This window comes from Chiloscyllium plagiosum, chromosome 31 (assembly GCF_004010195.1).
Source record: "Chiloscyllium plagiosum isolate BGI_BamShark_2017 chromosome 31, ASM401019v2, whole genome shotgun sequence".
In the NCBI taxonomy this organism is placed as follows: Eukaryota; Metazoa; Chordata; class Chondrichthyes; order Orectolobiformes; family Hemiscylliidae; genus Chiloscyllium; species Chiloscyllium plagiosum.
This window is the reverse complement of record NC_057740.1, coordinates 40,834,719-40,860,635: the sequence shown is the minus strand read 5'-3', so window position 1 is coordinate 40,860,635 and position 25,917 is coordinate 40,834,719. Positions and strand designations below refer to the sequence as shown.

The window sequence follows — 25,917 nt, the reverse complement described above, 5'->3', positions numbered from 1 at the left end:
GCAATATTCCAACAGCTGCCTAACCAGTGTCCTGTACAGCCGCAACATGACCTCCCAACTCCTGTACTCAATACTCTGACCAATAAAGTCCTGCTAAGATTTGCTTGCCCAAAATGCAGCGCCTCGCGTTTATCGGAATTAAACTCTATCTGCCACAGATCCTGTTGTAATCTGAGGTAACCCTCTTCGCTGTCCACTTTACCTCCAAGTTTGGTGTCATCTGCAAACTTACTAACTGTACCTCTTACGCTCGCATCCAAATCATTTATGTAAATGACAAAAAGTACAGGACCCAACACCGATCCTTGTGGCACTCCACTGGGCACGGGCCACCAGTCTGAAAAACAACCCTCCACCACCACCCTCTGTCTTCTACCTTTGAGCCAGTTTTGTATCCAAATGGCTAGTTCTCCCTGTATTCCGTCAGATCTAACCTTGCTAATCAGTCTCCCATGGAGAACCTTGTTGAACGCCTTACTGAAGTCCATATAAATCACATCTACTGCTCTGCCCTCATCGATCTTCTTTGTTATTTCTTCAAAAAACTCAATCAAGTTTGTGAGACATGATTTCCCACGCATAAAGCCATGCTGACTATCCCTAATCAGTCCCTGCCTTTCCAAATACATGTACATCCTGTCCCTCAGGATTCCCTCCAACAACTTGCCCACCACTGAGGTCAGGCTCACTGGTCTATAGTTCCCTGGCTTGTCTTTACCACCCTTCTTAAACAGTGGCACCACGTTAGCCAACCTCCAGTCTCCCGGCACCTCACCTGTGACAACCGAAGATATAAATATCTCAGCAAGAGGCCGAGCAATTCCTTCTCTGGCTTCCCACAGAGTTCTCGGGTACACCTGATCAGGTTCTGGGGATTTATCCACTTTTAACTGTTTCAAGACATCCAGCATTTCCTCCTCTGCAATCTGGACATTTTGCAAGATGTCACTATCTATTTCCCTAGTCTGTATCTTCCATATCGTTTTCCACAGTAAATACTGATGCAAAATATTTGTTTAGTATCTCCCCCATTGGCTGAGGCTCCACACAAAGGCCGCCTTGCTGAGCTTTGAGGGGCCCTATTCTCTCCCTAGTTACTCTTTTGTCCTTAATATATTTGTAAAACCCTTTGGATTCTCCTTAATTCTATTTGCCAAAGCTATCTCATGTCCCCGTTTTGTCCTCCTGGTTTCCCTCTTAAGTATACTCCTACTTTCTTTATACTCTTAAGGATTCACTCGATCTCTCCTGTCTATACCTGACATATGCTTCCTTCCTTTTCTTTATGGGCGGCACGGTGGCACAGTGGTTAGCACTGCTGCCTCACAGCACCAGAGACCCGGGTTCAATTCCCACCTCAGGCGACTGTGTGGAGTTTGCACATTCTCCCAGTGTCTGTGCCGGTTTCCTCCCACCGTCCAAAAATGCCATGCCAAATTGCCTGTAATGTTAGATGAAGGGGTAAACATAGGGGTATGGGTGGGTGGCGGGTTGGTGTGGACTTGTTGGGCCAAAGGGCCTGTTTCCACACTAAGTAATCCAGTCTTTCTTTAGTCATCCATCATTCTATACACCTACCAGGCTTCCCTTTCACACTGATAGGAATATACTTTCTCTGGATTCTTGTTATCTTATTTGTTGCTTGTGTTTACTAGTTACTCTTTAAACTATTCACCTTCAGAACGTCTTACTGTTGCACATGCTCACATGTTCTGGGCAAAGCAGTGTCTCCTGAACCTGACATTTGGTTTTATTTGTAACTACCCTTTCTGGATGGCAAGTTTCAGACTTGCATGTAAGGGGAAAAAGAAAATCTTCTGTAAATCTACCCCATCATAATTTTAAATACACCTTCAGTCACTTTCCAGCATTTTCTTTTGTAATGGGTAGAATAGAAGATGTAAATAAATTCAGTCACAACCACTTACATTCAGTTTCATGTACATTTTTAATAAATACTTTTCTTTGACAATTCCTATTTACAGTTTGTACAGGTTTGATAGGCACATTTGAAGGAGGCAACAAGCTTCAACCAAAACCTCCAAAAGAACAAATTAAAATGTTACACCTGGCGATTTTTGCAGGAGCTGTACTGAATCCAGTGTCTGAGAATTTAGACAGCAAATATTTCAAGCTGTGTTTGATAGCAGGGTTTTTTGTTTTAAACACTTGGCAAGGCATGCTGCAGAAACCTCTGATAACAAATCTGGAGATGCGCTGTTTGTTCAAAATACCGTTGGCTGATTGTTCACCATTTCAGTGGGTAAAGAAATAACTTTCATTTCAATAGCGACTTTCACCTCAGGACATCCTAAAAGCATGTTACAGTCAACAAAGTGTGTTTTAAATTGTAGTCACTGTGGCAAAATAGGAAATGCAGCTGCCAATATGCACACAAGCTCCTCAAAAAGAGAGTTAAGTGACCAGATAATTTGTTTCAAGCATTGGTTGAGGATTACACATTGACTGGGACATTGGGGTAAATGACTCTGTACAGAGAAAAATTTCATGGGATCCTTTGGAGCAAGACAGCATGACACCAGAGTGATGGCACTCCTGAGTGTACAGCGCTCCCTTGATATTGCACTAGTTCCTCAGCCTAGGTTTCATGTTCAAGTCTCCGGAGTGGAATGAACTAATATTAAGCCACAGTTGACACCACACGCTCACCAGTTGTTACAACTCAATGGAAATCTAGTGATTTTTCAACAGCACTTGTGTTTTTTTTTATTTACAATTTAGGATTGGGAAAGGGAACAGGATGATTAATCTCAGTTCATTGCATACGAGTCCTTTATCTTCGCATTAATATAGGAGAATATATTTTTTAAGTACTCTATGGTTGCTTTCATTGCTTAATAGAAATAAAAGCATATCTGAAAATTAATCAAATGTGGGAAATTCATGAGTAGTGCTTTGTAAGACAACAAACATCTGAAGCAGGATTTAAAATTAGACAGATCTGGCCTATGTCTTTTTATACTTTGCTCTGGTGCAGTTTCAACACACTGAGCTTTTCAGATACAGGCAATTGAACAGACTTAAAATGAACAGAACAGAAAATGATTTGGGCCATTCCTCACCAGTCCTGATGTTAATAGATACCCAGGTAACTGCAGGTCTTTTGTATAAAGCTAACAAATACCACCAGTATAACCTCAGCAACAATTCTCATCCATTGATTGCTTATTTTCAGAAAAATAATAGCAAGAAGTCTAATTAGTAAAAGTGCACAGATCAGGACAGAGAATGAATTCACTGTCTTATTACTACAACTCCAAATGGCACGTCAGCTAAAACAGACAAGATAGTTTTCTCCCCAGTTTCTCTCACTTCTAGGCTAGAGTCACAAAGATACTGAGCATCCTCTGGAACCCCTGCACCACCCATTACCTCATGTCAAAGTGGTCACTCATCCCAGAGAGACAGGTTTCACAATGGAATGCCTCAATTGTTCTCGATAGTTACCCACTTGCACTCCCTGCTCAGAGAGAGTAACTACTCCAATTGAGCTAGTGGAGAGTAAGTAATCCGGGTATAATTCATAGTGCATGGATACATAATGAAAGCAAAGCTGAAATCTGAAAATATGCACATGTATTTCAATGCTTTTAGGATTAGGGAGATGCCAGTAGTAAAAGTACCCATGGGCACACCAAATGCATCGTCAATTACTTCACATTAACCGCTTTTGTGAACCCCACTAGAACGCTGAGATCAAGCCGATCAGGATCCACCCAATAGGAGGCACCGGGAGATATTCTGCCTGTTCAGTTGGCCACAAGAGGATGGACAATATGAGCATTATTAGCAGGAAGCAAGGGAAAACAGAGCTAAACAAAACTGATAGTATCATTACCAATTTAAAGAAAACAAAATGTTTTTGGTTGGATGGGTGACAAGAGTACTCTGTTGTAAACATGAACATAACTGTACAGAACAGTCAGGCTGAACAACTCTGCAACAGAAACGTGGAAGAATTGTTGTGGTCTTGTGAATACTACACCAAGCAGATATTTTCCTTTACAATGCACTGATTAGGTGCATACTCTCATATGCTGGTATATCAGAGCAACATCTACCATCCTCAAAATTCAGGAACTGAGGATTGCAGCAATATCTGGGCTGAGTAAGTCACACCTGAAAAGGTCTTACTGAAGTGACGGGGAAACAGGAGATGCAGCCAGTTAACATAGTAACTGTATTTGTAAAGCCTAATGAGTGTCACATAAGGTTCTGTTAAACTAGCCTACCCCGCTTCCCAATGCTTGCTTGCCCCTCTGAGATCCTACCATGAAACTTACAGTTCAACCCCAACAGCACATAGTCATTGTGTTCAGTAAATAATATGGATTTTCTAGAAACATGTTACTTGGCCCCAATATTTGCCAGTAAAACCCTGTTTACTCTTCCTTCTGACAATATGTTTCGAGTCTTAACAACCCCGGAGTAAAAATTCTCAAAAGGGAGATCAACTTGCCCAAAATGCAATGAGTCTGAACTTTTACCTTTCTAGCCAGAACCAACTCTGCTCACTTTAGAAAACAAAACAAGCATATGTACAACAATATGGTTAGTGGATTTACCATCTTTAATACTTACAATTGTCCAAAACACTCTTCTGGCATATTTGAATGGTAGTGGTTAATAGCCCCATGGAGGAGTTTGAAAATGCCCCACAGAATGACATCCAAGTAAGTGTCCCTATGATACCTAGTAGACCTAATAATATGTATTGCTGGTCCTTTTCCAATATTTGATTCAATCTTGGGTCTTGAGTTCCTAACATGAAACAAGAGCACCATGTCACAGGTTACAAACCTATATGTTATGAACACAGCCTGTTGAGATTGTATGATGATGCAAACTGCGATAATACTACCAGCCTCAATTTCCAGGGACCAGGCTTCCCCTTGAGTGAACAGAAATGAATGAAATCCCCTGATACAAATTTCAGGTGGGAGTATTTACACAGCCAGGTAAACTGATGCACCCTAACACTAAGTGGAGTTCTTTAGAGAGTTCTTACCGGAGCCATTCAAGCTTAAGGTCATGCTCAATCAACTCCAGGATCCACAACCTGATTCCAGTAAGGTCTCAGGGACTGTGGAAAGTCTCAAGAACAACATGCATCTAGCCATAAGGGCATGAGAGTTCTACCGAACACTGAAGGGCTGAAAACAATTTGAGGGAAACTCTCCTGAATCACTTCTGTCTCATGGCATGTCATGGTCGAGTTAAAATGTACTCGAACAATGCATCATTCCCTCAGCGCAACTAATCTTTACATCCTTCGCAACCTCAGGTTCATTTTTGTGTTACACAATCAGGTACAACCAAATTTTCTTCAGATTTCCTATTCCCAAACTGATCCATGATAACCTACCAACTGAGTTTAAACAATACACTTAACCCCAGATACGAAATGCAATATCATTGGATCTAAGCATCCAGAGCATTTCATTTAACCTGACATACTGATCAAGAGTTTGCCCAAGAGATCTGAGTAAGTGACTTGGCAAACTGCAGGCGGTTGAAACAAATGGAAACAGCACAACCCACCATTGCAGATGTGTATAATTGCCTGACAGGCAAAACCACATACCTGTCAAACATGGGCCCACACTATGCTCATAACCTACACTGAGCAGCCACCTGGGTTCAGCGAGATGACCAACTGTTCCAGCTAGCTAGACTGAAGTGTTATCCTTATGCACACCTGGCCTCCGCTCTTGCTGGCCGATGTTTCGGAAAAATTCTGATAATGTACAGAAGAGTACACACTCCATAATCAGCCAAATGGTGCCTGCATCAGCACGGCTCTGCAGTCTGGTTCAAACATTCCTTCAGCACATTGATCAGTTATTTAAACCATCAGATATCCAGCAATTCAAAATGAAAAGGGTCAGCTTATTAACTTAATAGGTCTGCAAAAATTTGTCATTTTGTCCTGCTCTGTTTAGCACAACGCAATCAGTAATCAGTCTCAGGTAAGGAACTTACAGCTATGGGTAAATAATAGAATTACAAATGTTTGGGAGCTAACAGTTAACTCAGTTAGATGAGGTTCCTGATGAAGGGCTTTTGCCTGAAACGTTGATTTTACTGCTCCTCGGATGCTGCCTCAACTGCTGTGCTTTTCCAGCACCACTCTAATCTAGACTCTGGTTTTCAGCATCTGCAGTCATTGTTTTTACCTTTTACTCAGTTAAATGGGGCCCTAGCAGGCTTTGGTTTATCTATCCGCTGATTGAGAATAAAAAACTTCAGCTTTTAATTGCAATCTTGCAGTGTTCATTTATCAATGCACATTTAACAGGAAGCTAGATTACAGGAAGGAGACAAAAAAAAACAAAGACCATGGTGAGAGATGAGATAAATGTGAGGGATAAATGGTCTACTCCTGTTCCTAAGTGTGGAACCCAATATTGGCATGCTTGCCAATGAACTGCTCCAAATGACCTTTGATCGTGTCATAAGTACCAAACCAAATGAACTGACTGGCTTGTGCCAGCCACAAAAAAGCCAAGTTAATACAGCGAGGGAGGGACAAGGAGAAGGATCATTTTTTAAATTCAATTCTATGAGCAATACTTCAGGAGCATCTAATTATAGATGGAGCAGGCTGACAGAGATCAATCTCCAACTTGAGCAATGCTGATCAGCCGAACAGTCTGACATTATCAGTATGTCTGGTCAATGTGGAAGCCTGTCAGGGCAGTAACCAGGTGTCTCATGTTTACATGCGGGATTGCAAAGAGAGGAACACGACTGACAGACCTGTCAGATGCAGCAAGGTAAACAGAACCCATGACAGAACAGGAAGAAACCTCGTTTAAAAATAAAATCTACAAAAACTTAAAAATGTACAATTACTTAGTACCGGTCACTATTTCAGGACATCTGAAAACATGGTACTGCCAATGAAATACTCATTAAGCATAGTCAAACATTGCAATAAAGGAAACCAAGGAACATGCACACAGCAAATCTCCATAAATTGTGATGTGACTAGACAATTTTTAAATGTTATTTAAAAGATATGACTTGCGTGATAATTATTGGACGGGACACCAGAAGGTATTCCCCTGTTGTTTTTCAAAAATAGTGTCTTAAACACTGACAACTACCTGACAGTGCAGGTGGCACCTTGGCTAAAGTCTTATTCTCAAAGTTATCACTTCTGATACTGCAGCATTTTAACTGCTGCAGGATTGGGGTGTCAACCACTATTTCATATGCTAACAGACAGACACTAAGCCGTGGCAGCAGTGTTAGTTTTGAGGCACTGATCTCTCCCAGCAAAAAAAAAAAGTACTGGCACTCTAATATACAAACATTTAATGCAACAATTACTATTGCAATAACTTCCACATGACCAAAGCTTTTTAACCATGGGACAAATATTTTGCTACAAAATGCATGATTAAATTATCTTCCAACTCAATAATATTCTATCACATTCTCTCCCCCTCCCCCAAACATATCTTCAGGCAGGGTAAAACTCTCAACAGACAGCACTGATTTTGTACACCTATAATGGAAGATTAGTTAATACTGAGTATTCGCACATTGAATCAATGCAGTGAGATTTCAGCAGTTTGAGAGAGACAGTTTTAAAGCAAAGTTAACATTTTTCGTATTTAGTTATAAAAAGACAGCAGTAGGGGGTGATTGAGGAGAACATCTTCCCTCAGCCAATCACTGAGCACCATTCAAAGGTAATCCAGCCTGGATCCCTGCTCTCCCAGCCGATGAGAGGACATTTCTTTTTTGGGGTCTAAGAGAAGAATGGAATGAAAAATGTGGTGTTCCTTTCTAAAACATTGACTTGAGCAGAAACTGATTCCCTTCAACATGGATATGTAGTGTTTTCAAAGTTGTGAATTTCCTGTTTCTGGGATGGTTCTGACAGCAGAGACCTGCTTTCTCGCCTGGAGATGGCTGCATACAGGAACCGCTATGCCAACAGAATGGAGATTATTAAATGATTTTTCCATCAATCATGTCTGGAGAGCACCATACTTGGCAAATGGAATTAGTTTCATGCACATCATTTGGATTGTGCAAATATCTTCCACACATTTCTGGAGAAATAAATCATGTTTTTAATCCAAAGAAACTGTAGTATGCTGTTGGCCAATTTTACTCCCATTAGTTCATAATGGTTGCTTTAAAACAGACTCTGCAGACTGCTAACCGTTTGCTGCAAGTCCTGCCTCACTCCAACTCATTAGCTGACAGTGGTGTCAACAAACACCCAGTCTGAGACAGTCATGACACGGCTGGTTAAGGAAAGATTGGAAAACTTAATTCAATCTCCACTGCCACATTTCAGGAAGAATGGAGTTTCCATTGCCCCACTTCCATTGAGGAATTGGTTGGAATTTCCTTCAAGTCTTAGCTCAATCTTAACACCAGTCTCCATATTGTAAGCACAATTCTTTCTGCTCTGCACTAGGATGAGTGCTAAATCACTCTAAGCACAACTACTAATGAATACAAAGCATTTCCAGGCCAACACCTAGAAAACTTCACAGCAGGGCTACATTTAAAGATAACTGGAAGTCTGGGAATCTACACAAAGTTTCTTTCTGTGGTCACAATAGTACTTCAACCTAAATGGCAAGTCAACATGCCATGAATCTAGATGCCATGATTGTCAACAAACACCTGGCAGCATCAGAAGCTGTAGCACAGTGTTCTCATTTCTTACCCTAAAATCTATGATGCTAACATGCCCAGCAGGACACGTGCAAAGCACTGAAGACAAATGAACAATGACCGCGCTCAAATTAACTACAGGCTTGACGCTCCAAACATCTGACCTGGTGGAGCAGTCAATTTGCTGTCACTCAAGAACGGACCCTGGAACCTTCCAAGGTGCATGGCGAATTCTATCAATGCTTATGTAGCCTCACGATGCTCGCACATCACAACTGTTAACTTATTGTAACCATTTTGCATTGATGGGAAAACAAGTATCATTAATCATTATTCCCCTTCATTACTGGAACTTGGACAAACATAACCCACAAAACCACTGTTCAAGGTCACTGGCCATCAAGAAACTTTATCCAAACCAATAAGCTTTGAATTTTGCTGCAAACATTGCTCTGAAAAAAAATTACCACTGTAATGCTAATTGCAGAATAAGTTGAACATGCTGAATACTTTAAAACCAAGTTGACTGATGCCCATTGTCAAGATAAAGCTAGAAATGGCAATATGGGTTTTTTTCATATATATTTCTATAATCAAATAAACTTTTACAATAAATGTTACACAAACAAACAAACAAACAAACAATCTTGTAGAATCTAAGTGTACTTGGTTAAAAGTACAATTATTATCCTTTGAGGCCTAGAACAGCCTCTCACGCTCACATGGGAGCGACAACCAAGTTTATTATCCCATCAGATTGTACTCGTCATATGGGTAATGAATATTAATCAAAAGTCATAATTTGTCTAAGTTGCTAAGTTGATTACACTCACTTTTATCAAAGTGCTCTGTATCCCCATGACAGGGAAATAGATGAATGTGTCTGGATCTTTAATAGGGTGCTGCTGTATCACCCATTTTTCCCCTCTCTCTACCAGAGTCCCAAATCAGCTTCAGCTTGCAAATATTCAGCAGTAAATCCTTCCATTTAAGATCCCTCTTTTAAAGAAGCAAGTTAATATTAAAAAAAAACACTATTTCCATCTATTGACCTGACTCCCGCAACGAGGTTAAGGCATCACCACGTTTTGGTCTCTTGGCTGCCGCATGCCACGGTTTCCAAGACTTCATCCAAAAACAGGCTCATGGCAAAGATTAGATTATTTGGTAATTTTGGTGGGGCAGATGGGGAAATAATAGAATTTGTAATTGGCTATAGCACAAAAGATGTATTGTGATAATGGCATATTGCTATATTCCAATGGACTCTGGATGAGGCATCATATTGCAATGATAATGGCGTTGGTGTGTCACTTTCATTGTATAAAAGTCATAAAGGTCCAAAGGAAATAAATGACCACTGTGGAGGTTCAATCATCTCCCTATCGTCTTTTCTCAGTGGATTGATCACACCTCGACAAGGAAAGTGACCACCAATTTTACAAAAAGGCACCCATGGTAATTCCTATTTTTCCCCTCCCCACTCCTTAGTACAAAAATTCATTACTTCTCAACACACATACCAAAGCTGAAAAGTTTACAGTCAGAATAAAACTGGGCACATTAGAGTAAAATAATATGGCACATTAAAAAAGGAACTGGAGGTTTAATCCTCATTTTCACTTGCAAAAGGGCAGTCAGAACTTTGCAGTTGGTGACAGGTTTCTTCTTTATGAGAACTACATTTTGCTTTATGTAGTTAGACTACCAGCAGAAACTGGCACAGGAATTTTATTCCTGGTGGACAGAGGATTTGGGCATGGGTGGTGAAAAAATAACTTTCAAAGTCTTGAATACATTATTTCCAAAAGAGGACGCAGGATAATTACTGGACTAGCCCAGACTCATTCCACTCTGGCTCCCATTTCCATTCCGAAATGAAAACTATAAAAATGCAAAATGCAGTCTTCTCAGAAGTTAGTAATCTGGTTTACAAATTATCTGCCTCCAAGCCCTAGGCAACACAGGGTGCAAGATTCTAATCTGAATGAACAGCCAAATTAAGGAAACAATTTTGAATTCAGCATTAGTAAGGACTTTTGTTTCTTCCCTCCTTTCCCAGAGGCTCTAGTGTTGGATGTTTTACAAATGTTATTTGTATTTCAGAATAATACCATTTGCATGAATGTCCATTGAGTCTGCAGATGGGGACAAAGCAGTAGTGGGTTCCGACATCCCTCAGATGTACGTTCAATATGAGGGATCTGGAGTGAAGCTCTGGCTGATTTCCCCTCAACCCACGGATGTATAAGGTAAATCGTAACATCTTCCAACAATCTCTGCAACCTCAACTCAATCAATAAAGTTTGATGATGAAATCTGGGATACATAACATACAGTTTAGAAGAGCCCTTAACCAAATCTCAAGATGACAAATTAAAATCAGGGTGCAATCAGAGAATTGGTTTACCAATGAATGTTCCATTAACCAGTTTCTATCAGGGCTAAACACAAACTCGAGTGTAAAAATCCAAGTGACTAAACGCACTTGCTTGTAAAATTCAAATACCATAGACCAAGTTAATTGTTGGAATGAAGCTGGAGGCAGTACATAGCAAACCAGATACAAATTATTCTCTAAAGTCTACCGCTAATTTCAGGAGCAAGACCAGGCAGCCAGTACTTCGGATAGCTTCACGCTTCAAAGTCTCTTGCAGACATGATGGCTGTGAATTGAGCCACTTCAAAGTTGGATAAGCTTGGTCTGAACAGATTGGAGCCAGCACAAACAGTCCCTTTGCGACCTGGCATTTATGAAATGTACTCCTCAGCAAATTATTGCAACACACAGGGTTGTTTAGAACATACATCCATGCCCAAAGCTCTCCAGAGTTTTGAGTCTGACCTGTATTAAGGAGACAATAAAAACATAAGATAGAACACAAGAGGGTTTCTTTCAGCTGACTTTGGACAGGTAGACAGTTTCCATGGATAAGGAATATGACTTGATAAGAGAGCAGATCATGACTTGGAGTTCAATTTTCCCTTCCCTTATGACCTAATTCTGGGACTCTCCACATGCAGGCTGTACTTGGCCAGGAAATTAATGTTGTTCCAAGTCATTTCCTGTTCTTTACTGAACCGACTCGCCCTAAAAAGCAAAAAGGACTATCGTCTGGTGGCAGAGTTACCCCAATTCCTATGAGACAAAAAAAAAAGTGCTGTTCAAATAAAATAATTGCTCTTATAGGGTACTCATGCCCCCCAGATTCTCTGTGAAAGTGGTAAACACCTTTAGCAGCCTATTTGCAATAAAGACAAAACTGCACAGGGCATATTGCAGTAAGACCCCACTTCCCATCAATAAAAACAGTCAAAGTTTAGGATGGGAGGTAGAGGAGGAGAAAAAGTCACTATGACCACTTTAGGACAGGAATGAATGATCAAGACTGGAGCTCACATTCTAATTTGTCGGTTTTGAAAATAGTTAGCTGCTTAGCCACAAGACTAGAATGACAGGTTTCATTGTACACAGCTGTGAGTGAACCTGCATTATAAAATAAGACATCTGCAATCCGTTGCCTTTAGATCCCAGAATCGCAGGTGTTGAGCTAGCTAGCTATAAGCTGAATTTAAAACCACCAGGATTCAAAGGCAACCTGCCAGAGGAACCATATGTAATACAAATTTTTGTTTGTGGATCATTTATGTTATGACCTTGGCAAACCCCAGCAGTGTTATATTTGGCTTGCAGTCATCCATATGATACTCACATCTCCAGGAAATGTTAGCACAAATGCAATTTAAAAACGAAACTTGGTCAGAAGTAGCACAGTAATTTATGAACTGATTGCAACTGACTTCTGGTGTCTTGCACAAGGCAGCAAAACAGGGAAGAGTGACATCCTGTAATTAAGGAACTTCAAGGTTGTGCCAACTGCTGTTAGCAGCCCAAGAGCAATCAGGTGGACCAGAAAGTGGTGATAGGAATTGTTTTTCAACATATTAAATTTAAAAAAAAACAAGACAAACTTTTAAACTTCCAAAAATTCAGAAAGAAAATATGAATGTTAGTATTCCTAAAATGAAAACCTCGGCTTCGCAGCCGTGCCTGATCTCTAACTCCACTTCCAGCTACCCGAGAGCGGGCAGCACTTGGCCATCATACACAACTGTCTTGTAATAGAGGCTCCTTGCCATCGGGGCCCGTGCTCTGTGGACTGTGGGGGTGACCTTGTGACCCGTTATTATGTTTCTTCCAGCTGCCAGAACGCAGAGGGAGGCCACTGTGCTCCGGGATGAACAAGGCGACTAGCAGCGACAGCAAGACTGAGCAGGCGCCAAAAAGAAAGGGAGGTCCTGGGATTATCGTACTCTGAGGAGCAAAAGAAAATAGGAGAAGAAAGAAAAACCTGGGATTATTGAAGTTGTAACTTTGCAAGTTTTTTAAAAATAATTTAAATCAAGGACAACTTATTTCTCAATTTGAAGAATTTAACACAAGGGAGCTTGTCAATATTTTTCAAAATATCTTTTCAATGTTCTTATTTCACTGATGTTCACCACTTTCACATGCATTAATGAGGAACATCAATAAGTTGAGAAGTGATGTTTATGCATGCAAATGTGCTTCAGATGTGAAAGTTATGTTCTACTTTGGCAACAGTTAAAAAGCACAACACCAGGTTATAGTCCAACAGGTTTATTTGGAAGCACTAGCTTTCAGAGTACTGCTTGTTCATCAGGTGACTGTCGAGCAGGACCATAAGACAGAATTTATAGCAAAAGGTTACAATGTCATGCATATGAAATATATTAAACAAACTTAAATCAAGTCTTTCATCTTTTAGAATGGGGGGTGCAAGAGAGACAGATTTACTCTCACACTAACACAGACCCTCGCTCATACACAAGCGGTCTCTTGCATGCACGTTCTCACAAGCTTATACCCGATCTCTCTCTCTCTCACACACACTTATACTTTACAAAGCTCTCTCACTTACATACACACACCCTCACATGCACTCACACCCACAAGCACTCACTCCCCATCTCTCCTGCATGCACAAAGTTTATGGAGTGAATCTGTATTTGCAGAATTATACCTTATTTTGCACAAAACAATGCATGACCTACAGTCAATCCATGTAAGATTCTGTAAATCACACTTTAGAAATAGAACCAGTCTGGCTCAAGATTGGGACTCAAGAGACTTTAACCTCACACCTTTGATGCATTATCGGAGCTGAGATGACACCCTTTGTAGGAAAAACCTGAATTATCTTGAGAATGTGACTTAAAAGGAGATCTGGGGTTTACATATTAATGAACCAAAACTAGAAAACCCATTCTAAAAGATGAAAGACTTAATCTAAGATTGTTTAAAATATTTCAGCTGCATGCCATAAATTCTTTGCTATAAATTCTGTGTTTTATGGTCCTGCGCCACAACCACCTGATGAAGAAGCGGCGCTCCGAAAGCTAGTGCTTCCAAATAAACCCGTTGGACTGTAACTTGGTGTTGTGTAATTTTTAACTTTGTCCAACACTGGCTTCTCCAAATTATAGCAACATAAGCATGGAAACACGACAGCAAACTTTAGCAAATCATTCTTTCACACTTTGTGTTTACTGTCACTGGTTTAGGAACAAACAGAGGTCAAGTCAGCAAGAGAAATTCCTACACACAAAAGAATACGCTGGAGAAACTCATCAGGTCGAGTAGCATCTGAGGAGTGAAGAGAGTTAATGTTTCATGTCCAGTGACACTTCATTATAACAGGTTCTCTCCACAGATCCTGCCAGAGCTGCTGAGTTCTCCAGCACTTTGTTTTTGTTTCAGATTTCCAGCAATCTCAGTTCTTCATTTTATTTGAGAACTTCCTACCTTCAGGTGTATGCTCAAAGTTCCTGCATTCCCTCCCCTAACTTCTACACCTCCTCTTTAAGGTACTTACCAAAATTTGTATCTTGGACCAAGCTTTCTGTCATCTCTTGCACTATCTTCATATGCAGTTGTGCCAATTTTGGTTTGATTATATCCCTGGAATTCGTGCTGGGACGTTTTACACCATTAAAGACACTGCATAAACGCAGATTATTGCTTCTGCTTTTTCTCTAATATTTGATAGCCATTTTAATAGGCTGATTTGGGTATTAATTTGATGTCTGAAAGTCATCATAACAGAAGTGGTATCCCACAGATTTCAAATGTTCATGTACTGACACAGCTTTATCATACTCTGGTTACAAACTGGTGTCTAATAAGCATCATACAGAAATGACCATTCAGCTCATCTTTGTCTGTGCCACCTCTTTGAAGACATGCCCTATTGGTCTCAAGAGACCTGCTCTTTCCTTACAGTTAAACATGTTTCCTTTACAAGCGTCCAGCAAGTTCCCTTTTAAAAGCTCCTCACGAATCAATTTGCTACTCTACTTTTAGGAGATGCATTCTAGAGCAAAACTGACTGAATAATATAATTTATCCTCAGCTGCTGTCCAGTTCTTTTGCTGATGACCTTAAATTTGTGTCCTTTATCTGCCAATCAGACAGTGCAATCAGTTTCTCTTTTCCAAAATATGGTGCCCAGAATTGAACATGATATTCCCTCTGGGGTCTAACTCGTGCTCTATAATTGTTTAGCATAATTTTCTTGACTTTTGTACTTATTGTCTCTACTCAAAGCCAAGATCTCCCACTTTCTGAAACAGCTTTAATTTTCTTTTAAAAAAAAACTCATTCATCGGTTGTGGGCATTGCTGCCTTAAGCTAACTTTACCTCATCAGTTGGATTTTGCATGTTTCCTTTTGAAACTTTGCCTGGGTTATCAACATCTCCCATTTCATTTAACTCCACGTGGAAAAGGTAGAATACAAATCCATATAGTGCCGGACCAAGGCCATTACACAATCCTCTGATTCCAGTGATCATTCCTTGCACAACTCCTGTAAGGGAAGGGAAAGACCATCTCACATACAAATCCTTTTAAGACCATAAGACATAGGCGCAGAAGTAGGCCATTCAGCCCGTGGACTCTGCTCTGCTGAATTCTTCACGTTTCAACTGTTAAGTATTGAATGGATAGGACGAATTTACTTGTGCTCAAGCTAAAGTGAATTGCAAACTAAATTGAAAAAAAAAAAAATTTTTTTGAATTGCAAGTACTAATCTGTTGTCCCCTCCACTCATACTCTGTGAACCCTAGTTCTGAGGTCTAGTAACCCTACATTACCACAAAGTACAAGTGTGGGAAATTCGTGACAGGATGTTGTCAGTTACAATTGCTCAAGACTCATCATTTGTCCTGTCCCACTATCATCTACTTTTGCCTTGCACCATCACTGCTTGTTATTTAGTCATCTTGTCCTACTCCAGATCAGTGCTTCCCTCTAATTCGTACCCATGTCACCTTCAGCCTCTGTAATAGGCTGAGAACCTATTACAGCATTAACATATTCCAGTCCTGATGAAAAGTCATTAATGTGAAGCATGAAGTCCGTTTTCCTCTTTATAGATGCACACGATTTCTGCATTTTCTGATTACCAGCTTTTGAAGAAGCGTTTTGCTTTTGACAGACTGTATGGCATCACAGCTCATAGACACGATAGTTACCTGATGGTGATTTGAAACCAGTGACCGATTATTTTCTCCTCAATCATCCCTGCAGAAATTCACCAAAGACCCTTCCAGAGTGCCATCCAAACCTACAACCTCTACCATCTAGAACGACAAGGGCAGCAGATACATGGGAACACCACCACCACCTGGAAGTTTCCCTTCAAGCCATGCACCATGTAATTTAAAATACATAGCCACTCCTTCAGTGCTGCTCCATCAAAATCCCAGAGTTACCTTCCTACCAGCATTATGGGTCTACCTACAGAGCAGTGACTGCAGCGATTCAAGGTGGCAGCTCACCACCACGGTCTCAAGGACAACTCAGGATGAGCAATAAATGCTAGCCAAGCCAATGATGCTCACACCCCATGAGTGAATAAAAAAAATCCTCCAAGGGCATAGAGATTAACTGTAGTAACTCAGATCACCTTAAGGAGTAAAGCATTCAATCAGACACCCACCTGTTGTTGTGTGTTCATATGCATTTTTGCTTCCAGTAGGGCATCTGATTTGGCATTGCTTATGTTATCCATCATAACATTAGAAACTAAGATATGGGCAACAGGACATTGAAGAAACCAACTGATGTTTACTACAGATCACAGACAGATATAAACATTACATTCACAGGCATGTATCTTCGGGTTATTAAGTTATTCAGTTACGAAGAATAGGAGCGTGCCATACTTCAAGTGACCCCAATTCAGATGGAGTCTTTGAACTGTATACCCTTAGATTGCATAAATAAGGAAGTTGCCATGGTCCTTAAGGATAACAGAGCTGTTCTCTCATTAGAGAGACGTGACAGGTGGCAGTTTAACCTGATGGTCACCATGTCTCAGGTGAGGGGAGAGGTTGAGGAGGAGTGTCCTTCATGGTAACCTCAGCTGGTGTGGAAATTGAATCCATACTGCTATCTCAATCTGCATCACAAACCAGCTAACTGACGTCTACACACAATAATAGTGATGATATCATGAACATGTTGCTTAAAGTAATTTTGACACATGACTATGAGACATAATGTGTGGCTTTCATTGCCTCAGTAAACCTCCAAACAGAAACCCTGCAGGAAATGGCATTTCACAATCACCTGGGTATTTTCAAGATAGAAACATCATATTCACCCCCTATGCTTAGACGTTCCAACAATGGCTCACATGGTTTTTTTTAAAAAAAGATGGCAATTCTCTCTTTTCAGTTCATTCAGGGGTTATGGGCTTTGCTGGTTCACTTAGCACTTACTGCCCATTCTTAACTGGCCTTGAGAAGATGATGGTGAGCTACCTTCTTGAACTGATGCAGTCAATTTGGTGTTGGATACTCAGTGCCGTTAGGAAGAGAATCTAGAATGCATTAAAGCATTTTCGCCCCTGCGTTGCACGGTCCAAGGAGGAGAAGGAAATAGCCTACCTTGCTGATCTGGATCAGCATTCCTAGAAACTAGAGCACTGACTGCTGGGAAGGTAATGCTGGACATGGCAGCCACAGCTCCTGCGGCCCACATCATCCTGCAAAATGAACATAAAACATAAACATTCTAGGTAAACATTTCAATAGCAGAGACTAGTTCTCCCAACCACGCTCTTTATTCAATCGCCTAAGTGCTCAGACAGCAACATAGAGTTCCCTTGAAAATGCAGTTACACCATGGGAACAAAGAAGCTGATTTCTGAAAGGTGAGCACAGTGCACCTGTGAATACGCCCCCATGAACAATACCATCCCAGAATGAAGTGAAACAATAATGCAGGTATCTATGTCCATTATACCTACAATATGCTTCAAACCATGAGAGACAGTCAGTATAAAAGCAAACTCTAGCAGTCAACTTTAGAAGACAGCAGCATCCGTCAGTTTTGTTACATCATCACTGACTACAAATGAAAACTTCATTTTTTTTTGTTTAAAGCTCATTTCTTTTGAAAGACAGTTTAAAAATCAAAACATTTACAGATCTTTGAAAGGTTTGTGTTACTGACAGTGCAAATAAAACTATTTTTCCTAAAATCAGCTGCTCTGCACAGAGGAGAACAGATTTAGGTGCTCCTTTGTTCTAGCTACTTCTTGCTCGACAAGCTATACCTCCTCACTTTAGCAGCTAGGACTGCAGACAGCTGAACCAGCTGTGACTAAAGGTTTCCTCCGGGTGCTCTGGTTTCTTCCCACAATCCAAAAATGTGAATTGGCCATGCTAAATTGCCCGCAGTGTTAGGTGAAGGGGTAAAAGTAGGGGAATGGGTCTGGGTGGATTGTACTTCGGCGGGTCGGTGCAGACTTGTTGGGCCGAAGGGCCTGTTTCCACACTAAGTAATCTAATCTAATCTAATACCTAATAAGACCTTGAGATTTTTAGATTGTCATGGTAAACATTCTTGGGCAGTTTTACTTCATCATGTCCTTTGGCCTCTAAAGAATACAGAGCAGGTGGTTCCAGTAAAGCCAACAAGTCAAACATGAAAGGAGATAAAACAGGTTGAGCTGTCTGAGGAAGAAATAGTACACTGCAATTCCAATAGCCTGGAGGCTAGTCAGCAGGCTGTTGAATGTATGTTTGGTTTTGGTATCCTATCATTTTGGAAAAGGCTGAGTATGAAACACTTTCGCAATAATGGGCCAGGATTGGGGTAGCAGGAAAAATAAAAGGGATGGCACAAACTAAAAACCAGCAGCAAATCAACACATTCAATGGTCCACTCAAAGCAACACTAGGAGTCATTAAGATCATAGGATTTAGGAGCAGAATTAAGCCATTCAGCCTAACAAGTCTGCTCCACCATTCAATCATGGCTGAAATGTTTCTCAATCCTATTCTGCTGCCTGCTCCCTCTAATGTTAGATCCCCTTACTAATCACAAACCCCTCACAGTCTCAATGACCTGGCCTCCACAGTCTTCAGCAGCAATGAGTTCCACAGAGTCACCACCCCCAGCTGAAAAAAATCCTCTTCATCTCCGTTCTAAAAAAATCCTCTTCATCTCCATCCCTTTACTCTGAGGCTGTGACCTTGTGTCCTAGTCTCTCCTACTACTGGAGACATCTTCTCCACATCCACTCTATCCAGGCCTCAGTGTTCTGTAAGTTTCAATGTGCTCCCCCTCATCCATTAAGTACAGACCCAGAGTCCTCAACTGCTCCTCATAATGACAAGCCCTTCATTTCCAAAAGCATTTTTCTAAGCCTTCTCTGGACCCCCTCCAAGGCCAGCATATCCTTCCTTAGATACAGGGCCCAAAAACTGCTCACAATATTCCAAATACAATCAGACAATACCCTTAAACAGCCTCAGCAGTAAATCCCTGCTCTTGTATTCTAGCTTTGTCAAAATAAAGGCTAACATTGCATTTGCCTTCTTGACTGCCAACTGACATAAAATAATTGCTAAGAAACTTAATTAAGGAATTCAGGAAAAACCTCTTTACCCAAAGTACAGCGAGAATATGACAACCACATTTGGTCAGCTGTTGGAAATAAGAATTAGTGCAGGCTCACAGATCCTGGGATCTGGAATGCTGCTGAACCTCAGAGCAGGGATGAGGTAGTGTGGAGTGAGTGTTACTCTGTTGAACTTTTTTTAAAATAAGTTGCTGAAATATATTTGAAATTACTGCACTACCACTGGCTGTTTGCAATGGGCAAAAGTTTAATTCTCTATCCCCCGAAAAGAAAACGCTGCACGCAGTTGCACAAAGGACACCCAGAGAAAAGCAGTGTGAATCGGTTGTGCAGCTATTTATCCTCATTTTCCTTACACTTGCAAACTGCTCCTGCCTGTCAGTCTGAACACAGCATTGCAATATAGTGGCTATTATTTAACATTGTTTGTGATTCATTGGTGCCAATATCAACTGAGGAAATGATGAATGGTTTACCAGAAAACTAAATCCCCAACATACTTGAATCTGGTTTACTCAGGAGGTGCTGAAGTCAGAAGGAGACAGTGAAGCAAAAACAGCCCAGGGTATTTTAGCATTTCTTCCAGTCAACGTGTTTTGTGCCTCTGAAGGGCTACCTCTTGTTTGACAGTGAATTTTTAATATTTGTGGTACTGCTTACCTCAAAAATGTTGCTCACCCTATTGTATCTCTCTGAAGAGACCACAAAGCACAGGCATGGAGTCTGAGCATGCTGTTCAACAGCAAGCACAAACAAGCACAAAGCCTCAGTTGATTAGTTTCTCTCACTCACACAAACACTAACAGAAGTCACAGGATATCATTCAGGAGCAGAAGTCTGGTTCAACAAAAATTCACCAAAATCCAGTGTAATTTTCCCTTGGAAGATCAGCAAACTGATAAGCAGATATTAAAACAAAGCTCTTCCCAGTCTGCGTGGCTCATTCTTTGGGCCTGTCCTCAACATCAGAAACTCACTCTTTCTAGGGATATACCTGTAATAAATGTTTTGCTTACTAATTTTACATATGCAGAGGGTGAACATTCAGCGCACTGTACACGTGCCAGCTTTTTCATAAAAATTATCCAACTAGGTCCAATCAATTGCTTTTTCCTCTTAACCCTAAACATTTTCCAGTTAGGCCACACAACCCTGACAGTAACAATTTGCTGCAGAGAAGTAAAACTTTTAACTGCCCTGTACTATCAGCGGAAATCCTTTTCCTTAAATACACTGTCAAAACCTTACATAATTTTAAATTGCCTCTACTATATGACGTGGGCAACTAACAAAAAAAGAACCCAAGAGTCTTCTATAGCACATAAACAGAAGGTTAGTAAGAGATATCAGAAAGGAAACATACGAAATAAATACCTAGCATCTCTTTTCACCAATAAGGATGTTGCATGTCATGAAAACAGAAGAGTTCATTCAGACATTTGAAGGGTTAAAATTGTTAAGTAGGTGGTGTTTGATAGATGCTACACTTAAGAGTTATAACATTTCAGGACAAATTAGATTCATTCAAGAATATGGCCATGCAATTCACAAAAGGTTGGTTTCAGAAGTTAGCCTCCCTGATATATTAATGACTTGGACACTGATGTGCAGAATAAAGTAAATTCAAAGTCTGCAGATAATACAAAACTGCAGTATGAAATGTAAGGATAATGCAGAACTCAACGGACAGATAGGTGAAATGGGCAGGCAAGAGATACATTTAGTGCAAAGATGTGTGGCATGATTAATTTCAGTAGGAAGAATGCAGAGACAGTACAAAATAAAATGGTACAATTCTAAAGTGGATGCAGGAGCAGAACACGATCTCTCAGCCACCTTCAATAGCAAGAGTGTGTTTAATAAAATGAACAAAATAGAGGCAAAGTGTTCAAAAGCAAGGAAGTTATGTCAAAATTGTACGAAACACTGGTTTGGCCTTGACTATTTGCATCTGCTCTGGGCTCACTTTAGAAAGATGCAAAGGTATCAAAAGAGGGTGCACAAATGATTCAGGAGTGCAGTTCCAGATATGAAGAACTTGAATTGCAACCACTCTCCTTGGAGAAAAGGTGGTTGAAAAGATATTCCATAGAAGTATTACAAATCATGAGGGGTCCGCCTGATTGAATATGGAAAAACTGTTCTTGTTGCCGAAAGGATCAAGAAACAAACAGTATAGACTTATCTTTCCAGTTAGTTAGGATCTGGAATGAACTTTAAAATATTCACTCATGGGATATGGACATCGCTGGCTGGCCAGCATTTAGTGCTCATCCGTATTTCCCCCTGAGAAGGTGGGGATGAGCTGCCGCCTCGAGTTGCTGCAGTCCATGTGCTGTACGTTGACAAACAATGCCCTTGGAGAGAATTTCAGGATTCCAACCCAGTGACAGTGAAGGAACAGCGATATATTTCCAAGATAGGTTAGTGAACGGCTCAGAGGGGTGCTTGCAGGGGGTGGTGTTCTCATTTATCTGCTGCCATTGTCCTTCTAGATCGAAGTGGCCGCAAATTTGGAAAGTGCTGTCTGAGGATCTTTGGTGGTAGATGGCCTGAGAGCATGGCTGAGGCAGATTCACATTAAAGATAGAACTGGATCTGAAAGGGGAAGTAGTATCGGCACGGCTATGGGGAGAAGGCATGAGAAGAGTTTCCTGCTGATTCACTCGGAGTCAGAACCATGATGGACTAAATGGTGACTGTGTGTGCTGCAACCATTCAAGAATTCCACTGAATGTTCTTTAACCCTCTCTCCAAGGTGAAAATTCCAGTCTCTCCAAATAATCTCTGGTATTATTCTTGCAAACAATATTTAGAATGCTATAATTTGGTCAATTGCATCGGTTCATTAGTTCGACCCACCAAACATTCTCCCCCACCGCCCCCGAATCAGACTACCCACACTATCCTGAAAAAGTCTCTGCACTCTCTAACAGATATCATAACCGATAAAAGTTGCTCTGATTATCAAAGAAATTCTCAAATATTAAAGCTACAACCAACACATCTTTCATTAAAACTGCAAACTTGTAAATAGGACAATGACAACTGTATGGAACAGTGTAGAGCCAGGGGATATGTTTTCAGATTAGGGGTCACTAGATTAGATTACTTAGTGTGGAAACAGGCCCTTCAGCCCAACAAGTCCACACTGACCCTTCGAAGAGCAACCCACCCATTCCCCTACATTTACCCCTTCACCTAACACCACAGGCAATTTAGCATGGCCAATTCACCTAGCCTGCACATTTTTGGACTGTAGGAAGAAACCGGAGCACCCGGAGGAAACTCACGCAGACATGGGGAGAACATGCAAACTCCACACAGACAGTTGCCTGAGGCGGGAATTGAACCCGGGTCTCTGGCACTGTGAGGCAGCAGTTCTAATCACTGAGCCACCGTGCCACCTAATTAGGGCAAAGGTAAGGCAATTCCTGACTCGGGGAATGTTGATCATTGGAGTTCCCGGAGGTCTATGGATGCTTAGCTGTTGAGCATATGTGAGGCTGAGATTGATGTATTTTGTATTATAAGGGAATCATGGGACTTATAATCATCCAGGAAGGTGGGTGATTAAGTTCAAGATCATTCAACATCTTTTTGAATGATGGAGGAGAATTACGGGCCTCAATAAACTTCACATTCGCTTATTTCTTATGCTTGTTTAATTATTCAAAGGAAACACATACATACCAGGGCTGAGACCCAAAGCCATACCAAGCTAGCTGGAGAATCTGGAAGCCAAGACCCAGGAGTATAGTATTCTTATGCCCTATGGACCTCATCAGAATACCAAGGACTACAGTCTGTGAAACAAATACAAGTGAAATTAATATTTGATCAGCAAAAGCCAAATTAAAAAATATGTTGGATCTCTATATGCATACTGTGCTTAAAGTGTTCCTCCTTTAGTCAGAAAGCACTCACTTGTGCTAAAATGGAAAGGATTCCCACAACTGCAATAAAGGCAGCGACAGTCTCTGAAGAAAATCCAATTACCTAGAGAAAACAAAAGCACCCAACAAATAAGAAAACAGATGAAAAATGTCCACGTTTACAGGTCAAAAACAAGCCAGTCCAACAAGAGGTTATGCTCGACATGCCTCCTCTCATCTTTCCCCATCTAACACCAACATTTATTGTTGATTCTCATGCACAATAGGGAACTTCTTCACCAACACGAATACTATCTCCCACATGCCTGTGCACATGCAAGCATCACATTTATTCACATCCTTTACGGAATAGTAGAAAAAATGCGATCAGGAATCAAACTAGGAAGGGAACGCAGTGTTCAACCATCACAGAACGAACAACGATGAAAGAAGCTAGTAATGTTGTGATGCAGAATTCATAACAATTATAATGATTGTTAAATCGAGAGTTACAATGTTTTTGAGCTCACGCACTCCAGCCAATTTGAAGGTGGTGAAGTTTCTACACTGGGGACTCAAAATTAAAACCTAGGAATTTTAAACATAGCATTTAAACCCGAGTCAACAAGGCCAAATGCCACACCCTTGCTGCACCAACCAGTGATCAGCTAACTCAGCACACCACGGGAATTAAACTCAAGTTACACACTCAGCTATCAACGAAGTGCTGATAACATGCCTCAAGATGAAAGAATACAATATTCCCTTACAGACCACCCAGGGGATGGTGAGCAAGACATGTGGGAATTAAACAAACAGGAAACTATTAGCATTCATTCCGGAGGTAATGGTTGGTTTTAATTTTTTTTTTAAAAACTGGGCCACTTTACCTGTCTGAGATAAAGAAAGAAGCTGGAATACTGGCCTGCTTCAGGCAGGTACGAGAGAAACACTGTGATACAGATCAGCAGAACTGTTGAATCCTGACCCACTTTCTTCAAAGACTGAAACAAAACAGGATTTTAAAAAGTTACGAAAATGCAAACCGAGTCCGGTTGATTCAACGAGCATCCTATGCACAACTGTTGAACATTTTAAAAATGCAGAAACGAAAGGATTGCATATCTCAACTTCATTGAAGGAATATCAGCATCCAAACATTACTTTCTTTTTAAAAATCATGGGGTATGGGCATTGGTGGCTGTGTTAGCAAATGTTGCCCATCTTCATGTGCTTTTGGGAAAGTGATTAGTTGGTTTCTTGAACCACCACAATCCATTTGATGTACACACAAGCAGAGTGCTGTTAGATTCCAGGATTTTGATGTAGCCACACTGAAGGAATGACAATGTATTGCCAAATCAGGATAAGGAGTGGCTCAGGTGGGGAATATGCAGGTGGTGTCGTCCCCATCTGTTATCCTTCTAGATAGTAGTAGCAATGAGTTTAGGATATAGCCTTGGTGTATCTTGTAGATGGTATACACTGCTGTTACTAAGTGTTGATGGTGAAGGGAGTGAAAGTTTGTGGATGTGGCATCAATCTGTCCTGAATAGTGTCAAGATTTGAATGTTTTTTGGAGCTGCACTCAACTAAACAAGTGGGGAATATTCCATCATGTGTCTCTCTTGTACTTTGCGGATGGTGAACACTTTGTGGAATCAAGTGCTGAGATACTTGCTTCAGGATTTTCAGTCTCTGATCTGTCCCTCGTCAGATCCACACCCCCCACCAACCCAACCTCCACTCCCGGCACCTTCCCCTGCAACCGCAGGAGGTGCAAGACTTGCGCCCACACCTCCCCCCTCACCTCCCTCCAAGGCCCCAAAGGAAACTTCCATATCCGCCACAGATTCACCTGCACCTCCACACACATCATCTATTGCACCCTCTGCACCCGATGTGGCCCCCTCTATATTGGGGAGACAGGCCGCCTACTTGCGGAACGTTTCAGAGAACACCTCTGGGACACCCGGACCAACCAACCCAACCACCCTGTAGCTCAACATTTCAATTCCCACTCCCACTCCACCAAGGATATGCAGGTCTTTGGACTCCTCCATCGTCAGACCACAGCAAAACGACGATTGGAGGAAGAACGCCTCATCTTCCGGCTAGGAACCCTCCAACCACAAGGGATGAACTCGGATTTCACCAATTTCCTCATTTCCCCTCCCCCCAGCCTGTCTCAGTCAAATCCATCAAATCCAGCACCGCCTTCCTAACCTGCCATCTTCTTCCCGACCTCTTCGCCCCCACTCCAGTCTGACCTATCACCCTCACCTTGACCTCTTTCCACCTATCACATTTCCGACACCCCTCCCCCAAGTCCCTCCTCCCTATCTTTTATCTTAGCCTGCTGGACCAACTCTCCCCATTCCTGAAGAAGGGCTAATGCCCGAAACGTCGATTCTCCTGTT

General features: G+C 41.2%; 1 protein-coding gene across 3 annotated transcripts in view; it reads right to left on the bottom strand.

Annotated features, from left to right (window-relative positions):
- Positions 1 to 1,929: 1,929 nt before the first annotated feature.
- LOC122565474 (hippocampus abundant transcript 1 protein-like) overlaps positions 1,930 to 25,917 on the bottom strand; it is a 63,734-nt gene continuing 39,746 nt past the window's right edge. For all 3 annotated transcript variants that reach the window (XM_043721480.1, XM_043721482.1, XM_043721481.1), the window contains exons 7-12: positions 24,388 to 24,501; positions 23,550 to 23,621; positions 23,316 to 23,428; positions 17,641 to 17,738; positions 15,387 to 15,553; positions 1,930 to 12,979 (exon numbers count right to left, since the gene is read on the bottom strand). In XM_043721480.1, coding sequence (XP_043577415.1) covers positions 12,767 to 12,979; positions 15,387 to 15,553; positions 17,641 to 17,738; positions 23,316 to 23,428; positions 23,550 to 23,621; positions 24,388 to 24,501 — 777 coding nt within the window. In that variant the 3' untranslated portion in view covers positions 1,930 to 12,766. The remainder of the gene's footprint in view (positions 12,980 to 15,386; positions 15,554 to 17,640; positions 17,739 to 23,315; positions 23,429 to 23,549; positions 23,622 to 24,387; positions 24,502 to 25,917) is intronic.